This window comes from Buteo buteo, chromosome 1 (genome assembly GCF_964188355.1).
Source record: "Buteo buteo chromosome 1, bButBut1.hap1.1, whole genome shotgun sequence".
In the NCBI taxonomy this organism is placed as follows: Eukaryota; Metazoa; Chordata; class Aves; order Accipitriformes; family Accipitridae; genus Buteo; species Buteo buteo.
This window is the reverse complement of record NC_134171.1, coordinates 10,484,230-10,504,188: the sequence shown is the minus strand read 5'-3', so window position 1 is coordinate 10,504,188 and position 19,959 is coordinate 10,484,230. Positions and strand designations below refer to the sequence as shown.

The 19,959-nt window shown below is 34.9% G+C and overlaps 1 protein-coding gene across 2 annotated transcripts in view; it reads right to left on the bottom strand.

Annotated features, from left to right (window-relative positions):
* Positions 1-1,179: 1,179 nt before the first annotated feature.
* The window catches only part of GRK4 (G protein-coupled receptor kinase 4), a 42,646-nt gene continuing 23,866 nt past the window's right edge, over positions 1,180-19,959 (bottom strand). The window contains exons 9-16 of one of the 2 annotated variants that reach the window (XM_075022367.1): positions 17,901-18,091; positions 12,872-12,909; positions 10,951-11,040; positions 10,184-10,392; positions 9,212-9,349; positions 8,416-8,553; positions 6,077-6,199; positions 1,180-4,528 (exon numbers count right to left, since the gene is read on the bottom strand). In XM_075022367.1, coding sequence (XP_074878468.1) covers positions 4,475-4,528; positions 6,077-6,199; positions 8,416-8,553; positions 9,212-9,349; positions 10,184-10,392; positions 10,951-11,040; positions 12,872-12,909; positions 17,901-18,091 — 981 coding nt within the window. In that variant the 3' untranslated portion in view covers positions 1,180-4,474. Of the gene's footprint in view, positions 4,529-6,076; positions 6,200-8,415; positions 8,554-9,203; positions 9,350-10,183; positions 10,393-10,950; positions 11,041-12,871; positions 12,910-17,900; positions 18,092-19,959 lie in introns of those variants that run through there. The other variant, XR_012649627.1, reaches the window with a different exon arrangement.

Sequence of the window (19,959 nt, the reverse complement as noted above, 5' to 3'; positions counted from 1 at the left end):
ATGCGGCAGTGTTTTGCTTTTATTTCAGGAGTAACAATGCTAGAACATCCAGGAAAACAGCTCATACAAGAACAGTTCAGTGGTTTGGAGATACCGGAACTAACACATCACATTTAACAGTCAGCTTCACTATACTTGGAAAGAATCCTGGTGGTTTGGATACATGTGGGACATCAGAAAAGTTACCTACATCTCATGTGCAAAACTTAAGTTACACCATAAGAACAATTATGAAATAAAAAAAGAATTGTACATTCAGCAGAAGAGACATCATCATCACCAAAATGAGCCAGGCAGGTAATTCAAATCAAAGTAAACATAAATTTAGCTTAAAGATGCTTTCCATTATTTTTTTAATTTTAATCTGATTTTTTACGTACTTCCTAAAGAGAAGTATTTTCTGAAAATCTATACTAAAGTGAAGGTGATAATTCCAATGTTAAATTAGCATAATACTAAATTGTAAACCAAAGAAAAATAATATTACTTCTGTTGACTTATTTTAGTAACTTGTAAACAAGTATTCTGCGTTTGTACAAATGGCAATGAGAAATTTCTTGCATCAGTGTTGTTTGAAAAATAATTGAAATGCATTCTAAAAATGGATTTTTAGTTGTTTTTAGAAAGCTCTTATCATTGATTTCTCAAATTAGACATAATTCTATTCTGAGATGGAGATAATTCTCTTTCATAATCAAAAACCTTCAGATCTATTGTTTTAAGAATGATTTGGGAAAAAAAAGACATACAACATCTTCTATTGAAGGCTAAGATTTGTCAATAGCACTGTCTTTGTTACAGAAATACCACAGTTTTTTTTCCTGTTTATTACTATACAGTATTTATTTTTAAGTGCTCATTTTTTCAAGTGAGACTGTTTTGTTGTTATAATCCAGAAACATAACACCATCTCTATTATGAACACTACAACTCTGGAAAAAAAAAAAAGCTGACAATTTTTTTTATAGAAAGATAACAACCCTGAGGCATGAAGATTCTATTCTGTTAGTCACAACATTCAAAAGCATTAAGTAAACCAATAAGATACTGGTACATTGTTTCACAGTTTCTGAATTTTGAGCTAAATATATAGATTCATGAGGTATGCACAAGCAGACATTAAGACTTACATACACAAATGCTTGGAAACACAAGCCACAGAAAAGGAGGGTTGATCTCATGCAAGTGACTCCACGGAATTCAATAGATCTTTCCATATCTTGCACCAGTAGAACAAAGCAGTTGGGCTGTTGGATTGTCTCACTGCTATTAAAGCCTTCTAACACATGGACCTAGAATCTGAATTCATGGAGGTATAATGAAGTCATACTGAAATGACAAGAATTTACCTTGGCTTTTTTTTTTTTTTTTAAGAACTTCATGGAAATAAAAGGCTACATAATCAGTAAACACAACCTGTTGCCTTCCCCCTTCTTTGTCTCAGTTATGTCCTACAAAATCCAAGAGCAAAGTTCATATTAAATTTATCACACCACAATATTTTGCTTTCAGGTGTTCTCCCTTCTCTTTACCCTTTCCCGCTTTCAAAATGCATCTCCAAGCTACTAATACTCCAGTAAAGACATTTAACCAATGTTAGTCTCCTTAGATTAAACAGCATAAGATCTTCATCTCCATGTACCGTATAAGGAGAGTCATGCTGATCCTTCCAGTTTCTTGCATTTTCTAATTCATTAGGGGATTCACATTAGGTAGTATCTAGTCATTATGATGTGGTTCTATTTCTAGCCAAAAGGGACAAATTTATAGTAGAAAAATGCCATCTTGAGCCTACTGGGGAAAAAACAAACAAACAAAAAAACCACCAAAAGCAACAGAATTTAGATCCTAATCCTGCAAACATGTAGTTACTCAAAAACAATTTAATAGTATTATTCAGAACATAAGAAAAAACTTGTGAAATGAAACTAAATAAAGCTTCAAAAAAACCAAACAAATCCTCCACTTTTTTGCATGGTGGGAGTTCCTTTTTCAAAGAAGCAGACTTATAAATAACCACTTCTTAGGAACAACTTCCCTTTTCTCTTCATCGAGCCTTTTTTTCTTCACAGATCCCTGGAGAGTAAGTGTTAAGTTTCAGCATTCCTAGAGGAGTTGGTTTCTTTATTATTTTTTTTTTTAAGTTAAGATCCCTCCCCCTCCAATATGGAAAGAAAATTTGAAATACATGATAAATAGAATTTCAGATTTTTTTTTATTTGTTAAAGCCAATCCCTGTATTTTCTTCATAAAAATTACTCCGCTTGTGTCCGTGGTATTCTTGCCCAAATTTCAAGTTTCTCTAAGCAGGCATTAAATCCAGACTGTCACCCCATATGTGTAGTGTTATTACAGTCACCTTTGCCTCAGAACAGCAAACCTAAGACCTTAAAAAATGAAACTCCTTTATCAGAGAAACATGACAACTTCTCCAACCAGGTAGGTATTTATGAAACACTTTTGTTACTTCCTTATTTCTCCATTCCCATCTTTTTAGAGTCCTTCTGTTATTGTGGTACATAATAAAGAGGGTCAGGCCAGACTATGCCAGCTCATTGTCTCACACGTAATGGTTCCAGCCAACACCCTTACTTCAGATATTTTTCTTTTTGTCAAGCCTCCCATCCCTTCAATGTTGCATCAGACTGTCTTCCAGTAATTCATTCAAACTCTCCCTCTGCCAATTTCTCCCTTTTTACTTTCTACGGCAGTCATTTTGCTGTCCTCTATGCTCTTTTAGACATGAGGAAAAATGCAATGAAAACGCAGGAAAAGAGTCTCATTCCTCATTTCTGTGGCACAGTAGCCAAGAGGAACAATTTCAGAGAGTCATCAGCTCAGCCCCAATGGGTTTCTGTAACACACTAGTTTTTCAACTTTTTTTCAAATTCTAACCCATTAAATCGTTTGTCACTAGAGACAAAATACTGTGAATTAAAACCTGACATTAGGCTTGAGTATCAAATGTATCTTTTGAGTTTCTCAGAAGCAGCTTAAGTTTCTTCCAGTGAGTCTGCAGATCACAAGCAGAAACCTATTTGAAGCAGAGGGATATTCAGTTGCTCTGTGTGTATAATACATGTGTGGTCTGGTTGGTGCCCTAGGGGTTTGAGAGGAAAAAAAAATGCATGCTCAGTGGAGACAAATCTTCAGAAAACAGAAGAAAATATGTAACAAAAGTCATGTCTCCAAGAGAGTTCCATCACATTTCAAGTCCCTAACTCAAATTTTGAGAACAGAAGAGGCTCTTAATGAAATGTGTTCCCTAAATGCATTCTCATACACAGATTAATAGTTTTACTGGAAACTTTACAAAATAAAAAGAAAGTCTGGCATACTCTGAGTCCAGAAGAATGAAAGTTTGACAAGCTTTCAAGCAGCTGGATACGGTTTTACTAATGAACGTCAGGTAATTGTAACTAAAACTTCAATACCAGTTCCACATCTGCATTAAGCAATCTTTAAAGGCAGCTTTTAATGTTGAAGCTTTTAAAGGCTATAAGGAAACATTATTTACATAATTAAATTTGATACTTAATACTACCTTGTCCTTCCCTCAGTGGCAGTGATCGCTGTCAACCCTACAACATTGTGTATTACAACATAATAAGCAGAGAGGAGGTAAGAAGAGCTCATGCCTTGTTTTTTAACCTATTATAAAACTGCAACATCCTACATGGAGTTGTAAACAATTTCATTTACAGAAAAAAATAAAAAGGTGTCCCCACAGGTAAAAAGAAATCCTTTTGGTAAAGACAACAAAGTACTCAAAATATAGTTATAAAATTTTGGCATAGGTCTACTTGCATGGTCCATGCCAAGAAACTGTCTGGAGAGGATGTGTGAGATGGGTAGAAAAGAGAAGAATGCAGTAATACAGTTTGTTACAGGATTAATCTAAATGTTCAGAATTATTCTCTATATATAGAAATACAGAAGGACATTCTACAGAGCCAGGGAGTAAAGAGCAATTCATAATAGCTGGCCACAGTGCACTGAATTCCTTTTTTTCCTTAGCAGTTGCTTGAGAGATACATTAGGTAATAGCACTGCCATGCTGCCGGATAATACCGGAATTATGAAATTTATCAGTACAGCAATTTTACTGTTAAGAAAACTGCTAATAAAGATCCTAATGAACAAGAAGAGTTTTACCAGGAGCATACAAAGTCAAGTTACATTGATGCCATAGATATTATCTCTGTTCTTTAAAATCCTTTTAGTATTTCTAGATTCCCACTAGAAAAAAAAATAATCAAGAGAAATCAAATACATACAGAAACACACTCACTCAAATGGCACTCATTGCTTTTTTGTACAATTAAGCTTTAGTGAAAATATACATCTTAAAACAAATGAAGTACAAATGTACAAAAATCCTTGAACTCAGATAAAAAATATATATAATACACTTTGCTACAGAGATATAAAACATTTAAAGTTTGCTCATCCTTTCTGATGAGAGTAAAATGATTTAAAGTCTGGAGGACTCCTGCTCATCATCACTGCAATCAGATTTAAAGCAGACCTGCAAGACAAAGAGACAATTCAGCTGCAGAACTGACACTATTGTTGGTTTGTGTGTTTTATGGGGCACAGAAAGGCTAGGGGGGTGGGGGATGGCTCTTTTTCCAGCACTTTTTACTCCATACTAACTACATGCTTTGGGAATATCAAGGGAAACCACAACCCAACCCAAAATCTCAAGTCATTAAAGTTTCATTTAACCTTAAGTTCTTTCCTTCTTTTAACTTCACAGGACAATTAACTGCAGTCTTATTACTTCAAAACCAAATGAAGGCTCTCAAGCGCTGTTGATATTTTTAGGACTCTTTCTCAATACATAGAACCATACATTGGGACAGTATGAACCCTGCTGATTCAGCTGGAAGAGACTACAGTAAGACAGAAGCTTTAACTTTAGCTATGTGACATTATTAGTACACTTAACCATTCCTTCTATTCTATTACTGTAAGTGGGGGAAAAGTGAATTTGAAAAGGTGAACCAAAAATGACAGTACTATTATACATTCCATTAGCATTGTACCATTTTAGAGAGGTGAATTACCAGCTAATGACAAAAAAATCATCATGCAATTTTAATACATGGCCCTGTTGTGGCTACTTAATGATATGCTCCTAGCAATTTTAAAATTCCATTTCTGCTTGAAAGCAAAAGTAATTTCTACAGAAGTGTTCTCTACTGGAATATACTCATGCTTCTCAAGGTAATTCCATTCTAAGTGCAGGCATACTGAGCCAGCAGAATTGTGTACAACATCTTCAACTGGAAACCTTTACAAATAGCCTACTTCTCACAACCTATAAACAAGCACAATATGCCACATGTCTTTTAGGTGGTAAATACTCAATTCATATACCTCTAAATGTTTACTCAAGAGTAGAAGTTATGTGTGTAAGAAAAGGCTGTGCATTGTCAGCTGTGTAAACACATATTCTGTTGTTGTTTTGGTAAAGACATTAAACTACATACGATATTTTAACATTTGTTTAGTGACACTTCTTCACACTCATTCATTTAGGGGATAGTTTTACTTATTTGCTTAATACACTAGAAAGAATCATTGGGAGCCCAACTTTCTAAAGGAGAGAGTCCTAGGAGTTCCATTGCTCCACCACAATCACTTCTGAGTTCATTAGTCAATTTTATTTAAGTTTTTACAGAGAGGGCCTTAATTATCCCTGAAATTGTCTCCCCAGAAGTTTTGATTAAAAACTGGCAAAATACAGGAGGAGCAAGACCCAAATTAATATCTTTAGGAAAGAAAGATCTATAGCACAGCTATTAACAGCACACACTACGTTTTCCCCAGGTAACAGCTAGCAGACACTAGAGGAACACAGAATGCTGAGGGAGGAAAAACTCCTGGAATTATAGGGATTGCCACAGTTTCTGAAATGCAGAGCAGCAGCAAAGCCATAATAAACCAGATTTCATTAGTTTCAGTATTCAGCGAACAACTTGTTTTTCCTATCACAAAATAATATAAAAAATTGAATAGATGTTAAGGTCTTACTGGTAATATTCTTATGAAAGAAAAGAAATACCCTTACCTCTCCACTAAAAAGTCTGTGAAAGAAGCCTCTCTTTGGTTTAGGAGACCTCTCTCTGTCTGGTGACACAGTACCATCAGTTTCATAGGCATTGATATCTTCAAAGCATCCCGTTTCAATCATCTTTGAAACATATGAAATATAAATGAAATATCCATACAAGCCTCTGAAACAAGTTCCATTTATTATCTGTCTATTTACTCTGGCTGGGTACTCCTAACAACTTATAAATTCATCAGCCAAACTACACCACTCAGAGAGCTCCATGAAGGAAGGGATTCTACATTAACTGTCCTTGTGCACCCAGTGAACTGACGAATGGCAATGGGAGCACTATCATGCAGGTAAGTTCTCAAATGCTCCCTTGCTTTGGTAAGGCATTTCTTCTGCCCATGAAGCAATAAGAGGAAGTTTTTAGAACCAGAAATTGATTTTCCTTTCATCTATTCTGCTCATTTCAGAGCAGTCCAGCCTAACAAATGTAGTATCTCTATACCCTGTACTGAACTTAATTAATAAACATGATATTGAGTAGGAGAAATTATTATTCTATGCAGAATACTAGTACCTGCATAGCATTGGGGGGATACTTTTTACAAAGTGGACAAATTGCATTCTTGGGGAAAAAGCAGCTGATGTCGGACCACAGTGATTTAAACATAATTTTGGTGTTTTCGGCAACTGTCTATCAAAACAGAACTAACATATACCATAATTAGCAATAAGGCAATGAGACAGAGAAGGTAATACCTCATGGAAAAAAAAAGATATAATGAAGACTGATCTCTGGAGAGAAGCAAGGGATTTTGAAATAATCTGTGTTTGTGTACACAGAAAACAAAAGAATTAAAACCACAATTACTGGGTGCAGAAAGGACAGCAGAAAGAGTAAATGCCAAAATGTAACAAACAGGCCTGATCAGAAGGGGGTGAGTGGCTAATGCCCACGTGTAGCTGGCATTTATTGGCGAGTGCCACTGATACACCTCTATCACAATGGGCATGCAACCAAATGAGTACACCTTGTAGAGGGAGAGAGGACATAAAGAGGAATAAGAAGAAATGTGGCCTGCTTTTGTTATAAACCATGATGTAAGGTAAATTATGGGAGGGGAAGAGGAATTCTTAAGAGACTGAGAGCAAAGGTTTGAGGGAAAGCTCAGTAACATGAATTAAAAGAAAATAAAAGCACAAATGTAAAATGAAGTCTGTATAGTTATTCATTGAACAGAAGGAATTACCATCACCAGAATTCCACAACTACTTTCAACTTCATCCCTATATGTGGGGTTAGAGTTACTAAGCTGCAGTGCATTTCTTAATGACTAGATCATATTCTGAAGTTCAGAATTACAACATAGCATAGGTAATATTTATTTCTCCAACAGCCTAAGGTTCATTGCTTCTTAGTGAAGACTTCCTATGTCAAATGACACCTTCCAAATCTCCTTCTTAATGTAATGCAAAAAAAAAAACCCACCAAAAAAGCAAAAAGGAAACAAAAGGGAATGTACTTTTTTTCTTTGAGTTGTTCAGAAATTGCTCATCTTTTGTGTTCAAGCTCGAAATAAAATAAAAAAACTCATACTGGGAAAGAAACTACACTAGTAGAATTTAAGACAATACTAATTTCAGAAAGTTATGAACATCTTATAATAGGGGGAAGGCATTCATTACAAGAACTACAACTTTAAATAATTGTTACTGAGTGCTCTTCCCGAAATAATAAAGAAGATTTGAATTTCCTAAATATAGACAGAACTGCACGCAGAAGTAGCAAAATTCTAGTATTCTATGCAGAATACTAGAATACACATTCACTAGGCAGATGAAAAAGCTTTAAGAGAAAGTCTGACTCAACCAATATTGAACCATTTGTTTTGAAACCTTAGAAAAGGTGAGTCTGCAGTTCTGTATTACTATGTCACTTGGATACTCTATTGATATAAAAGCATGATACACAAACAGCTTGCATTGCGCCTATTTGCCTTTGTATACTTTGAATAGCATTCTATCCCTCTCCTATGAACAGCAATATTGAATGTGATAGAAGAACAAGGAAAACGTGGTCATGCTGATGCTAAATACTGTTCTGTATGCTGTATCTATGACAGAAAGATACCAGATTCTATTTATGCAAATCTACCATAGATCCCAATTTTTAGCAAGGTGTTTATGTTTTGGGAAAACCTTTTTTTCTGAAGTCTTTCAGCAAAGAAGTCTAAAGCAGAAACTTCTTTACTTCTCACAGAGAAAGTTAATACTATAAATTATATCCCTTATTAAATCTTCTATATTGCTGTGCTAAAGAAAATAATCTTTTATGAAATATACAATACCTCGTTTTGCCAAGGGATTGAGACACAACCTGTAACAAATTTGGAATAGAAGTCATCATCTGTAGTATCCAGGTTCACTCCTTTTACTGTTGAGAACTGCTCTATGTCCAGGACATCTTTACAATATACGGCGCGTGGCTGCAGTACAAATACAAGATTGCTTCATTAAGGTTTTCGGTTTTGGTTTTTCATGGGGTTTTTGTTTTGTTTTGTTTTGTTTTCCTCTCCTTCCTAGATGAGCAAAGAGGGAGTGAAATGTCTGCGATATTTATTTCACATTGCTGATCACCAAATTACTCTATACTACAAAACAGAAATGCAAACACTTAAAAGGCTGTCTTCATAAGGAACCTAAGCCATTCCATCCATCCTGCAAGTAACAGAAAAGAAATATCAAAACCAGAAACAGCATGCAACTTCTCTGGATTTCTTAATGGTTGTCAGAATTCACTTATCTTCTGTCACTCTCCTTTCAACTCCAGAGTAATTTCTTCAAAGTTAATCTTCATTTGTTCAGCATCTGAGCTATGGAAGTAGAGTTTTAGGGCTAAGAAATCAGCTACAAAGGTCCCTAGAGCAATACCACTATTGTAAATTGATTTGCAATCTCAGATGAAATGCCATAAAACAACTAGCTATCGATAGCTACAATGGCATTCTCCTGCCAATTTAACTAACTTTCAAGGATTCTGTGGAGTTCACATGTGTGCTGCTTTTGGTTGCTATGATTGCTGACATAGAATTATGACAGTTCTTGCCTTTTTAGATACTAATCAAATCTGTCTCACCTACTTACATCTGGCAAGAATGGAGGTTCTAACATGTTAGCTTCCAGCCTCTTGAAGTTAATATTCTTGAAAATAGGATGTTGCTTTACAATAGCAGCTCCATCTTCAGTGCAACCCAGTCGTTCCCCTGGATTTTTAGCAAGTAACTGCAAAGACGTGGAAAAAAAAGGCTGATCCAGTGATATAATCCCACAGTTTAAATAAAAAAAAAACCTATATACAAAGTCTTTCAATAAGTTTATTTTGTTACTTGGCCTTTTATTAGATGAAATTTATCATGGTATCAAAATGAACTGGAAGTCCAAACTACAACATTCTGGGAGCAAGATGATTTTCAGTAGACAAAAGAATCCCTCAAAGCAGACAATTTGAAGATTATACCCAAATTTATATGAAAATATTTTAATTGATGCCATGCTGAATAGATTTTACAGTACAGACTTTGCAGTAGACTTTACTTTCAGGAAATACAGACTTACATTTTTTTCCAGTGGGCTTAAGTAATGCACATGTATTGCATAAAGTAGTAAAGAAAACTTTTGAACCTTTCTGTATAGATGTGCCTCTTATTAAATTTAAGAACATGCAAGATAAAAAAAAAGCTGCTGTCTCATACAGACTCTTTTAGGCAAGGAAACTAGTATACTGCTCTGCCATTTCTCCCCACGCAGTATTAAAGTTGAGCATGCTATTCTACTCCATCTACGATTACATGTGGTCCAAGGAGTGCTGGACCTTTTCATTCACATGATGAAAAAATCAATTTATGCAGCCTTCCTTTGTCTTGAAAAAAAGTTCTGAGTTCTCAAAGTTTGTAATTGAACAATTCATGGACAATCACAAACTTTCAATTGAACCAAAGCAGGATTTAAAAACTCCAGCTTTGAAAAATTTTCAACAGAAGATGTTAAAATAAAGTAGTTGATCTCTTAAAAAAGATTAGAAATTTAATTTTCAAACCTCTATGTCTCTTCACCCACCATCCTGCAGATGGATTTTGCCTCCTCTGAGAACTTGTCTGAATACGTTTCCTGGTCTTCCTTTACTCTCCGGTCAATCTCATCCCGTTTGACCCTTTCCTTATGCTTCCTGAATGGAGATTGTCCTTCAATCATTTCATAAATCAAGCACCCAAGACCCCACCAATCCGGGCTGAATGTATACTTTTCGTTTTTGAGCACTTCTGGAGCTGCGAAACAAAAGCAAAGAAACCCCCATGACAATTCACTATAAATTGACTAATTAAATATTGGAAAAACTCTCAGGTACTCTTTTGGCTCTGTGCAGAGATCTTTGCGTAACTCCTTTGTGCCTTGAAGAAACCTTCATTTCTACAGCGAGGATTCTGTTTATATCCAAGAGAAGCACTTAAGTTCTTTAACACTTAAGAGCAGTACTGTTTACAAACTAAGAATGAAGGTTTTCCAAAGCAAGGAAAGAAATGTGTTGTCATAGTAATTCATCTGCTCACCTGTGACCTTAAATCTCTTTGAACCTCAGAAAAAAAATTAGGTGCTTTCTTAAAGTTCTACCTAAAGGTAGAATATCCTGAGTTAAGTTTTCAAGTTTATCAGTAGGCTTATAATTGACTACTAACATCTACCACCACATCTTGTAACTTTCTTCCCATAAAATGTCTAGTAACTAACTAATCCAGGCCCAATATAGTTCTTTGGACAAGTCATTCATATATTCACAGAAGCAAGTTTTCTGGTAAACCGTAACTAGCAAAGGATACTTTACATACCCATGTAACCAACAGTTCCAACCCGTCCTCGGACTGTTTCTCCTTCTGGAATCTGCACAGCTAATCCAAGATCTGAAATTCTGATATGTCCTATTTATGTTAAAATAAATTATGCATAGTCAGCAAATAATGAAGTATCATCACTTTTAAAACAAACAACTTCTGTAGCATACCTCATCAAAAAAACACCCCAAAACATCAAAACATTCATATACTCATAGTACTAAGTTTATTTAACTTAGCTAGAAGGGAGTGACTGATCATTATTCAACTCTTCCTTAAATACTTAAAGGAAGAGAGGCACAGATCTAACTGATTTCCTGAAGGTCATACAAAAAAATTTGCTGTTAAGTACTCTAATTCCTAGCTTTGGCATAGGCTGCTACTGTAGGACAAATACAAATGATGACTGCTCATTTAAAATTCTGTATCTATGCATCAGACACTTGCATTTTTCCATTCTGTATTCCTGCCACAAACACTTCACTTTCTGACTTCCTAACAAAACATGAGAATTTACGCCATTTATTCCAAATATGGGGAAACTGTTGCCTGTACTGAGACACCAGGTTTTCCTCGAACCAAGTACCCTACTTTCCCAAAGTGTTCAAGGTTTTTTAAATTCTTGTCTAGAAAGCCTCCAAGAGGGAACACTGCATCACCTGTGGGTAGCCCATTCCAATGCCCGAGTGCCCTTTGTGCCCTCTGTCATTCAAAAAGCTCTACAGTGTCAACGTTAGTTAATAGCATATTAATTTCTTGTTTACATGTGATAGATAATCAAGGGGTGGGAAGAGAGACTAGAGAAAGTCAAGTGACATTCTATATACTGGGTGGAAATAACTAAATGCTCTTGAGCAGCAAATGCTATTTTAAATACATTCAGATGCTCTTCTTTTCCCTGACATCTGATGAACCCTTTTTTAAGTGCAGGATCTGAGCTCCTGAAGTGATTTTCTAATTAGTCCCCTCTGCTCTCTGGAACATGATCAGAATATCCCTGGCAGAGAGAATGCATTCTAGTGCAGTCCTGCAAGGCTATATTTTTCCTCAAAGAAGGCTTCAGCTTTTGCAAGGCATTGCTGGAGAGAAAAATTAAAGAATGCATTTGATGTCTAGCTTTAGCTCTTGGAAAGTGACTTCTCCCAAGCATCACCTTTTTAGAAATTTTCAGTCAGAACATGTTGACTTTTTAAAAAAAATACTGTGCTAATGACTTCAAAAACAGTTTTTGCTTAACTAAAATACTCAGCAATTACAAGAACAAACGGGTAATATTCATCCACAGCTTAGAAGGTAATTGCTGCACATGTTCTACAGTGAATTCAAAAGATTCTGATAAATTTCATACAAAGTCATCAAAGAAAATTAAGTTAGCTTTTGAAAAACAAAAAACTACAAACATTTCTTCATATTGTTTGTACTTCCTTGACTCCTTCCAGCCACATACGCATCAGTGACCATCAGACCTGTTTTAGTTGAAATGTTAAAACAAACAGAGATGCTTCAGATTTCTTTTCTCCTTTACTGCTTAAACATTATAGTTTGCCAAGTAAAATTCTGGCCCCACTTCTAACAAATCATGTTTCCACAGTCGAAGAAAAGACAAACAGAGAACAAAGCCATATAAAAGTTTTAGCCATCTTAAATCAAGGGTAGTGGGGAGAAGGGGGAGCAAAAGGGGAAAAGTAGCCATTTTAAGGTGGGAAATTGACCCCTCAAACATCATCATTGTCATCCCCCAGAGACCCAGTATTTTCCCCTACTTTCTAAACAGCAAGGGCAGTTTTTTTCTTTACTAATTAAAGCTAACATTTGTCAGCCAGGTCCCTTTTATCATGAAGAAGTCCCTTTGGTTTCTGGCACAGTATCAATTAGATTTGTAATTCCTGATTTCAAAATTAAATTTATTTTTACTTACCACAGTCATCAAGGAGTATATTCTCAGGCTTCAGGTCTCTACAAATTAAACAGAATAGAAATGTGAATTATACAAAGGCAAAATTATTAGCCATCACCAAGTGCAACAGAAGCACTGTTTCTTGGTTTCCGACTAAAGCAATTTTTCCAGTTTCCACCTATATACAAAAAAAAGTTGATGTTGAGGACCTATATTACATATAGTTTAACCATAGAACTCAAGATCCATTTTTTCCCAACTCTCTAATTCATTTATATTAACAACAGCAATTCATATTTCACGGTTGAGGATCTTTCTCTACACAACACTAAAATCCAGATATGAAGAACCACCAAATTAGACCCAAATTTGTGCTCATAAGTGAAAGACATTTCCCCTGAGAATACAACTGCATGTAAAATACACCAGTGCTTGCTGCAGTTTGATGCTGACTCCTTGCTATATTCCACCCCAGGGTGTCAGAAAATCAACAGACAGTAATAAGACAACAGAGAGTAATATTCCCAAGACTAACTACAGGCTTAATATCATCCATTCAAACTCCTTTCCTTTAATTTAGACATTCAGCTTCTAAAGCTTACTAGACACTTCATATGTAGTTAGGATTCTTTGAAATCAACTTTCTAAGAGTCTCTACTACTTTTCTGTAAACATCAAAGTTTCACATGAAACATTTTTTGGCTATTAAATGCTAGCAAGACTCAGGAAATAGTAAAAAGGCAATTAATTCAGTGTTGCAGTTCTGCATTTTATAGGCATCTTCTTGTACATTTTTACTTTAAGAACAAAAGAAGAAACTCAATGGGATATTTGGGTTTCCCACCACCCAGGAAAAGTTGGGGAGTCACTGAAGCTGAACCAGAAGCTGTTCAGAGGTTACTTCTAGGATTTATCCTCTAGCAGATTCTACTGAGAACATACATATTTTTTTATATATATATAAAATATATATATGCATGGACTATATGTATAAAAGATTCCATGTATATTTTTATTTATATATATATATATAATTGTGATATGCATCAGAAACATGTGGATTGCAATACAGTCTCTTAGATTTATTCCACCATAAATATTGTAAAGCCAGAAGTAGACAAGCAAAAATCAGTACTTGGCCAAAGATTCAGTTATTACTGGAACAGATTATTAAAAACAATATATACATATATGGGTATATGTACAGTTGTGACAAGAACAGTTATTCATATACAAGCAGAAAAGACTGAATAACGTAAAAGAAGCAATTTTAGGAAGAACGACTTTAGAATTTACATTCAAAATGAGAGAGAAATATACACACAGACATTTGTTCACCAAGAAATCTGCATGCTTTTTTTCCCAAATATTGATAAATTGGTGCTCTGAAGTATGTGTATTCATGTTAAAGTTTCATTATTTCATGATATTAACTGTATAAGGAAGTCAGCAAGACACTTTGCTTCTAATAATTTTAAGTCTAGATAGTCCCCATAATGTTAAACATTTGATGTTAGATATGAGATTACAATACCAGAGAAATCAGAAGAGATTAAAGTAAAAAAAAACAAAACGCAAAACCCCCCACATCAGTATCAAAAAAGCAAAAGAAAATTCAGCTCAAACTTTAGGTAGAAACAAATCTACTTTAAAGTACATATTTATATGCTCAGGTTAACTCAAGTAAACAAGTTTAAAGAGTTCCATCTCCAAGTCTATTTGTTCTATAGCTTATACCAGCCTTCCTTCAGAGAAAATTTCTGGATAAAAATCCTTAGGGGATTTCACTGTAAAGATGTCTACTCTCAGCATAGGCACAAGGCAGGCAAGGAGCTACTTGGGTTTATCCACTACAGCTTCAACAGGTCTTTAAGTCTGATCTTTGACCTTCCAGGCACATTCTATGGGCACCTACATGAGTTTGTGAGGAAAACTAGGTATTCAAGCGGCGTATCTGATAAAAAACACTACCATCCTTGAGAAGTCTGGTAACTCCTGCAGGAAAACTCCAGCAACTAAGTCCCTTTTGGAAAGCAGGCACTTGTTCCCCACTCTGTCTTATGCAAATCCTGACTTTGCTCTTAAGTATTATCAGACTTTTTATGTAGCAGATGGATGAATAGCTCCTCGGCTGCCTGTTCCTGTCTGCTTATTTTTCTAACGTCAGCAACATATGGCAAGTTACAGCTAGTTTCACAAGCTCCCATTGAACAAGCACACTGGCTCAGTCGCTATCACAGGGCAGCGCGGGGCCCTCCTTCCAGCTCTGCACCTGTTCTCTTAAGCCAGTGGGAACCCCACTAACAAAATGGCACAACTGACTCCAGGGTCCTACAGACAGCACCAATGCCACTGCTTGAAATTCAGTAATAATTGGTATAAATACACATGAAACACACAAGAAAAATTGGTGTTAATGGAGAGGAAAGTGAGGCCTAGTTTTTCCACTTTATGAGGCATTTTGCTACTGATGGCAACATGTCCCAAATGTAATAAATTTATAATAAATTTTAACATGACTGACTTACATTAAAACTGTAGAACTAGAACTGAACAAACTGCGAAGATGAACTGATTTTACTGCTATCTACTGACACCCCTCTGCACCGAGAATTTCTATTTTCAGAAGTTCTGAATTTCCCTTCTTCCACTGCCTTTGCAGTACACTTTACTGTGAATATACAGATGGATAGCCACAAAAACACGTTCTCAAGAAAATATTTTATAACAGTAAGTTACAGAATTAAAGTCCACTTTAACAATTTAAGGTATTTGTCTAAAAAGACAGTTTAAAACTCCTCCTTTAAAGCTGGAAAACAAATGCACTAATAGATGTTAAAATATGGCAACAAGAAAAAGAACTAGCTCCAATTTCAGAAATTCAGTGGTCCTACCAGTATTAAATGCTTTCAAAATGACAGCAAAATAAGAAAAACATTCCTTCTGTATTTTCTTGCCCTGGAGAATGAAAAATACTAGTTACCATAATTCGGAAAAATAAATTATTGAATCAATTAAAACGTGCTTCATTATATTCTCCCCTCCCCACTGCCAACATTAAGACTGGAGGTTGCCAGCATAACTTCTTTGGTGAGAATAAAATAATTATGGCAAATTTTCCCAAGCTTTCTGTTTCACTAATCATATACAATCACTGTATTGCTGCTTAAATGCATTTCCATTAAGATGCCTGATAGAGAATTTTGATCATGTAACCTATCATAATTGGTGACATTCTGAAGACTTCCATGACCACCTGTTTTGGCTTCTAGACTTTAAAACTGTAAAATTTACAGTTACGCTCCTAAATGCATGATACAAAAAGAAATACATATGGAGAAAACAAATCAAGACCATCAGGAAAAATACTACCATTAGCAAAAGAGAAGACACAAGACTTTGTTTTACAAAAAGTTAGTCATTCAATATTAAAAAGTGCATGGCTGAAAGTAATTCTACAAAGAGCGTAAAATTATCCAAACATTTTCTAGTTTTAGTGCTAAAGCATACTTGAGCTGACATGGTATAATTAGAGTCTTTTTTCATCTGTTTACATACTGAGCAGGAACTACCTTAGCATGTCCTATACTGAATTGTTTAAATAACACCTTCAGGTATTATGATTAAATTTAAGCCCTTCTTTTTTTCCCAAGCATGCAAATATTCAGTTACTAACACATGTACAGGTAACTGTCTCTTGGTCCTTCATCTTGCTATGAATAGAAGACTGAAAATAATTCCCATTCTTTTAATTAACAGGCAATTTTACTCAGACTTGGTTGTGAAACTACTTTTTTCCTTGCTCATAAATATAAGGCCATACAAATTCTTAATAATTGGAAACTGATTATGTAATAGCACAAAACAGGGCAGAGATCTAGACACCAAGACTGCTACAGAAGAAACCACGACCACTCCAAGATGTGGAATTGCAGACAGAGAACACTAGGATTTGACATATGTGTTTGAAGGTCTTCTTACAAGCAAATAGCTAACAAGTTGGGCTTAAACACAAGGGCTGTGGGTTTTTTTGTTGTTTTTGTTTTGTTTGGGTTTTTTTGTTGTTGTTTTGTTTTTTTAAACAATCAGTTTTGTTTTCACTTGGACAATGTGAAACGGCCTACTTGTAGCTGATCAAAACATTCATCCTTGCTTTCCTCCTACATGCATGCCAAAACACACTGCATAACATTGCAAGATTAGCCAAATTCTTTAGGGAACCACATACAACAACCAGCATAAGACTGATTTACTCTGTAGTTCTGTCACTTTCTTTTGTGTGTATGTTAGTCTTCTGTATTGGGGAGGGAAAAGACTAAGACTCATCGTATTGAAGTTATGCAGGATTATACTTTAAATCTTCTTTGAAAACAAGTGGTACTTGGTGTTATACACCAGTAATATAAAGAAAGTGGTTTTGGTCCACCACTGAGTTTGTTTTGCTTGTTCTGTGATATTAATGAATGCCAGGGATTAAATCATGTACGTACAGAGACAGAAAAGAGCAGTAAGACCATACAATCTCAATTACAATAATGCATGAGGCTTCTGATAGTTTCATTAATTCAAAAGCAATAAAGTGTTTATTGGAGGAACCTGAAATAAAAACAGAAGAAGGAGGGTCATACGGATTATAACTGACTTCTTACCCACTTGGGCGTAACAAGCAATGCAGCAAGGGACTTCTGTGAACTCCTGCTTTAGAGTGGGCAGAAATACAAACCCCATGTTCCTAAAACTTATTTTATTTATTTGAATTACTAATGAATTTGCTTTGTAAATCATAATTTACTTTCATTTTACAAACAAACCTTGAATGAACTTTATAATGTTTTCGAATGTAGCAAGTATCTAAAACTAAATAAATAGTAAGAACGAACACAAATAAGATCAGTTATTCTGAAGGACATGCTGTGAAAAGGACAACTAAACAATTTTTTGCTTCTTTTACTATGAAGTATAAACTTGTTTTAGTAGAAAACAATTAATACATTCAATGCTGAACAGACATGGAAAATTCAAGGTACGGGTGACTGTAGGTGACACTCACCTGTAAACAATTCTCTCCTTCTGCAAATCCTCTAGGCCACAGCACAGTTCTGCAGCATAGAAAATAGCCCTTTCTTCATCAAAGCCAGGATTTCCCATGTTATATATGTGAAACTTCAAATCTCCTCCATTCATTATGGTTAATACTAAACACAGGGCATCTTTCGTCTCATACGTGTAGGATAAACTAACCTAAAAATGGGGCAGGAAGAGAAGACAACCATTATTCATTCATAAACCCCAATACAATTCACAGCTCTTTTTTCCAATACAAGCAACATATGAATCCTTTTTTAAAACAAAAAAGAACACAACAGTCAAGTAGAGAATCACTCCTGTTGAGTACTTGAAGACACAAAGGTATTCCAATTTGTATGCATACACAAACCCTACATCACCATACAAAAGTTTAGTGACATATCTGTTTAGATACCATAGAGCTCCATCCAGAAGATACATTTATTGATGATGGCCCTCAGCTGCACATTATCTGTATTACTCTTTGTAAAGATAACATGCGCATATACTTTATTTCATTCAGGAATTATGCATTGTCAAACCACCTTCCTGAACTTCTACAAAACTCAAAGTTGCCCTACATTAGAGAAACTAAAAAAGTTATTTAAGATCAAATGTGTAGTTTCTATTCCTTCCTCCCCCACCCCCCCCCAAATAACTGCATATTTCCCTGGCTTAGAACTTGCCAACAGTAAAGACTTAGTATAGCTCTTTACAGTCTTTCTTCTTCTCACTGTATGTGGAATGCAGCACTGATAGGGATGGAAGAAAACCACTTTTTTTTTTCTTCAGGTTTTAGGTAAATGTTTTTAAAGAGCATTTAAAGTAGACTTGTAAATTCATAAAAACCCAATTTTAAAACAATGTAGTATACTGCAAATTTCAACTTATGTTGTTTAAATTACAACCTCAGTTTCAATAGAAAAAGCTATGCTATGCTGATGATCATCTGGCAGGATCTTCAAAATTAACTACAGAGATTAACTAACTTGTGTTAAAAGCAATGGGATTTAAACATATACTTAGCTTACATTAGGTAAGTAAGCTAAGTAAAAATCAGGAGGATTTTTTTGACTCAATAAATGTATTTTTAAAGGCAGTACAAATACATAAAGGTCATAATTCGGTAATAAGCCCAAACTCTTCCTTCAGAAGCATAAATCCAATAGTAAATAATAAAATGAAATAAATATATAAATCAGCTACTCAGGGCAAGGGTTACTATTTGGTGGTTTTAAACTGACATGTCCAGCTATTAATGACTTTACTTGTGACACAGGCATGACAAATTATCTACCCACTTCCAACCCAGTATTACTGCAGATCCAAGGTCTAGATCTTCTCTATTGCCTCAAAAAAGCTTTGGCTGGCAAGAAGAAAATAGCTTATACTCAATCCTATAAAGTGTTTTCAAATTCAACTTCGATCAATTATTGATTTATAGTATTTACATATGTTGAAAAAATATTACTCAAAAATATAAGTTTCACTCTTATCTCATGTATCTCCACAACTAGTAATTTCTGGATCAATTCAGGTAATTTCTGGATTCAATTTCAATCAATTCAAGACCATGAGCCTTGTGAGAAAACAACATTAGCATATTTATACAAAAACATTCTTTATAATCGTTTAAAATACATTAAAGTATCTGGCCGGCAGGTTCTTAATTTTTCTTTTAGCTGGCAGTACTCTACAGGGGTTTTTAATACATAAAGCTTATCAGAAAATACATGCATACATATTTTATACATATATATATTTATTTATAAATAACTTCTACTATCCTCTAACATAGGTACTTTAAAATCCTCTCTGAACTGCAATACAAAATTTATCAGTAAATGGATTTAAAAGCAAGGCAAAATGCATTTAAAATTAACACTTAAGTGACAACAATTCAATGAAAAAATAAACATTACCTGGGGGAAAGTTTACTTGGTATAAGTTTGATCATTCTAAGTTATTTCACTGCTTAGTAATTAGAGCTACTAACAGACCATAATTTATGTGATAGCATCAGGTTAAAGTATTAAGACTAA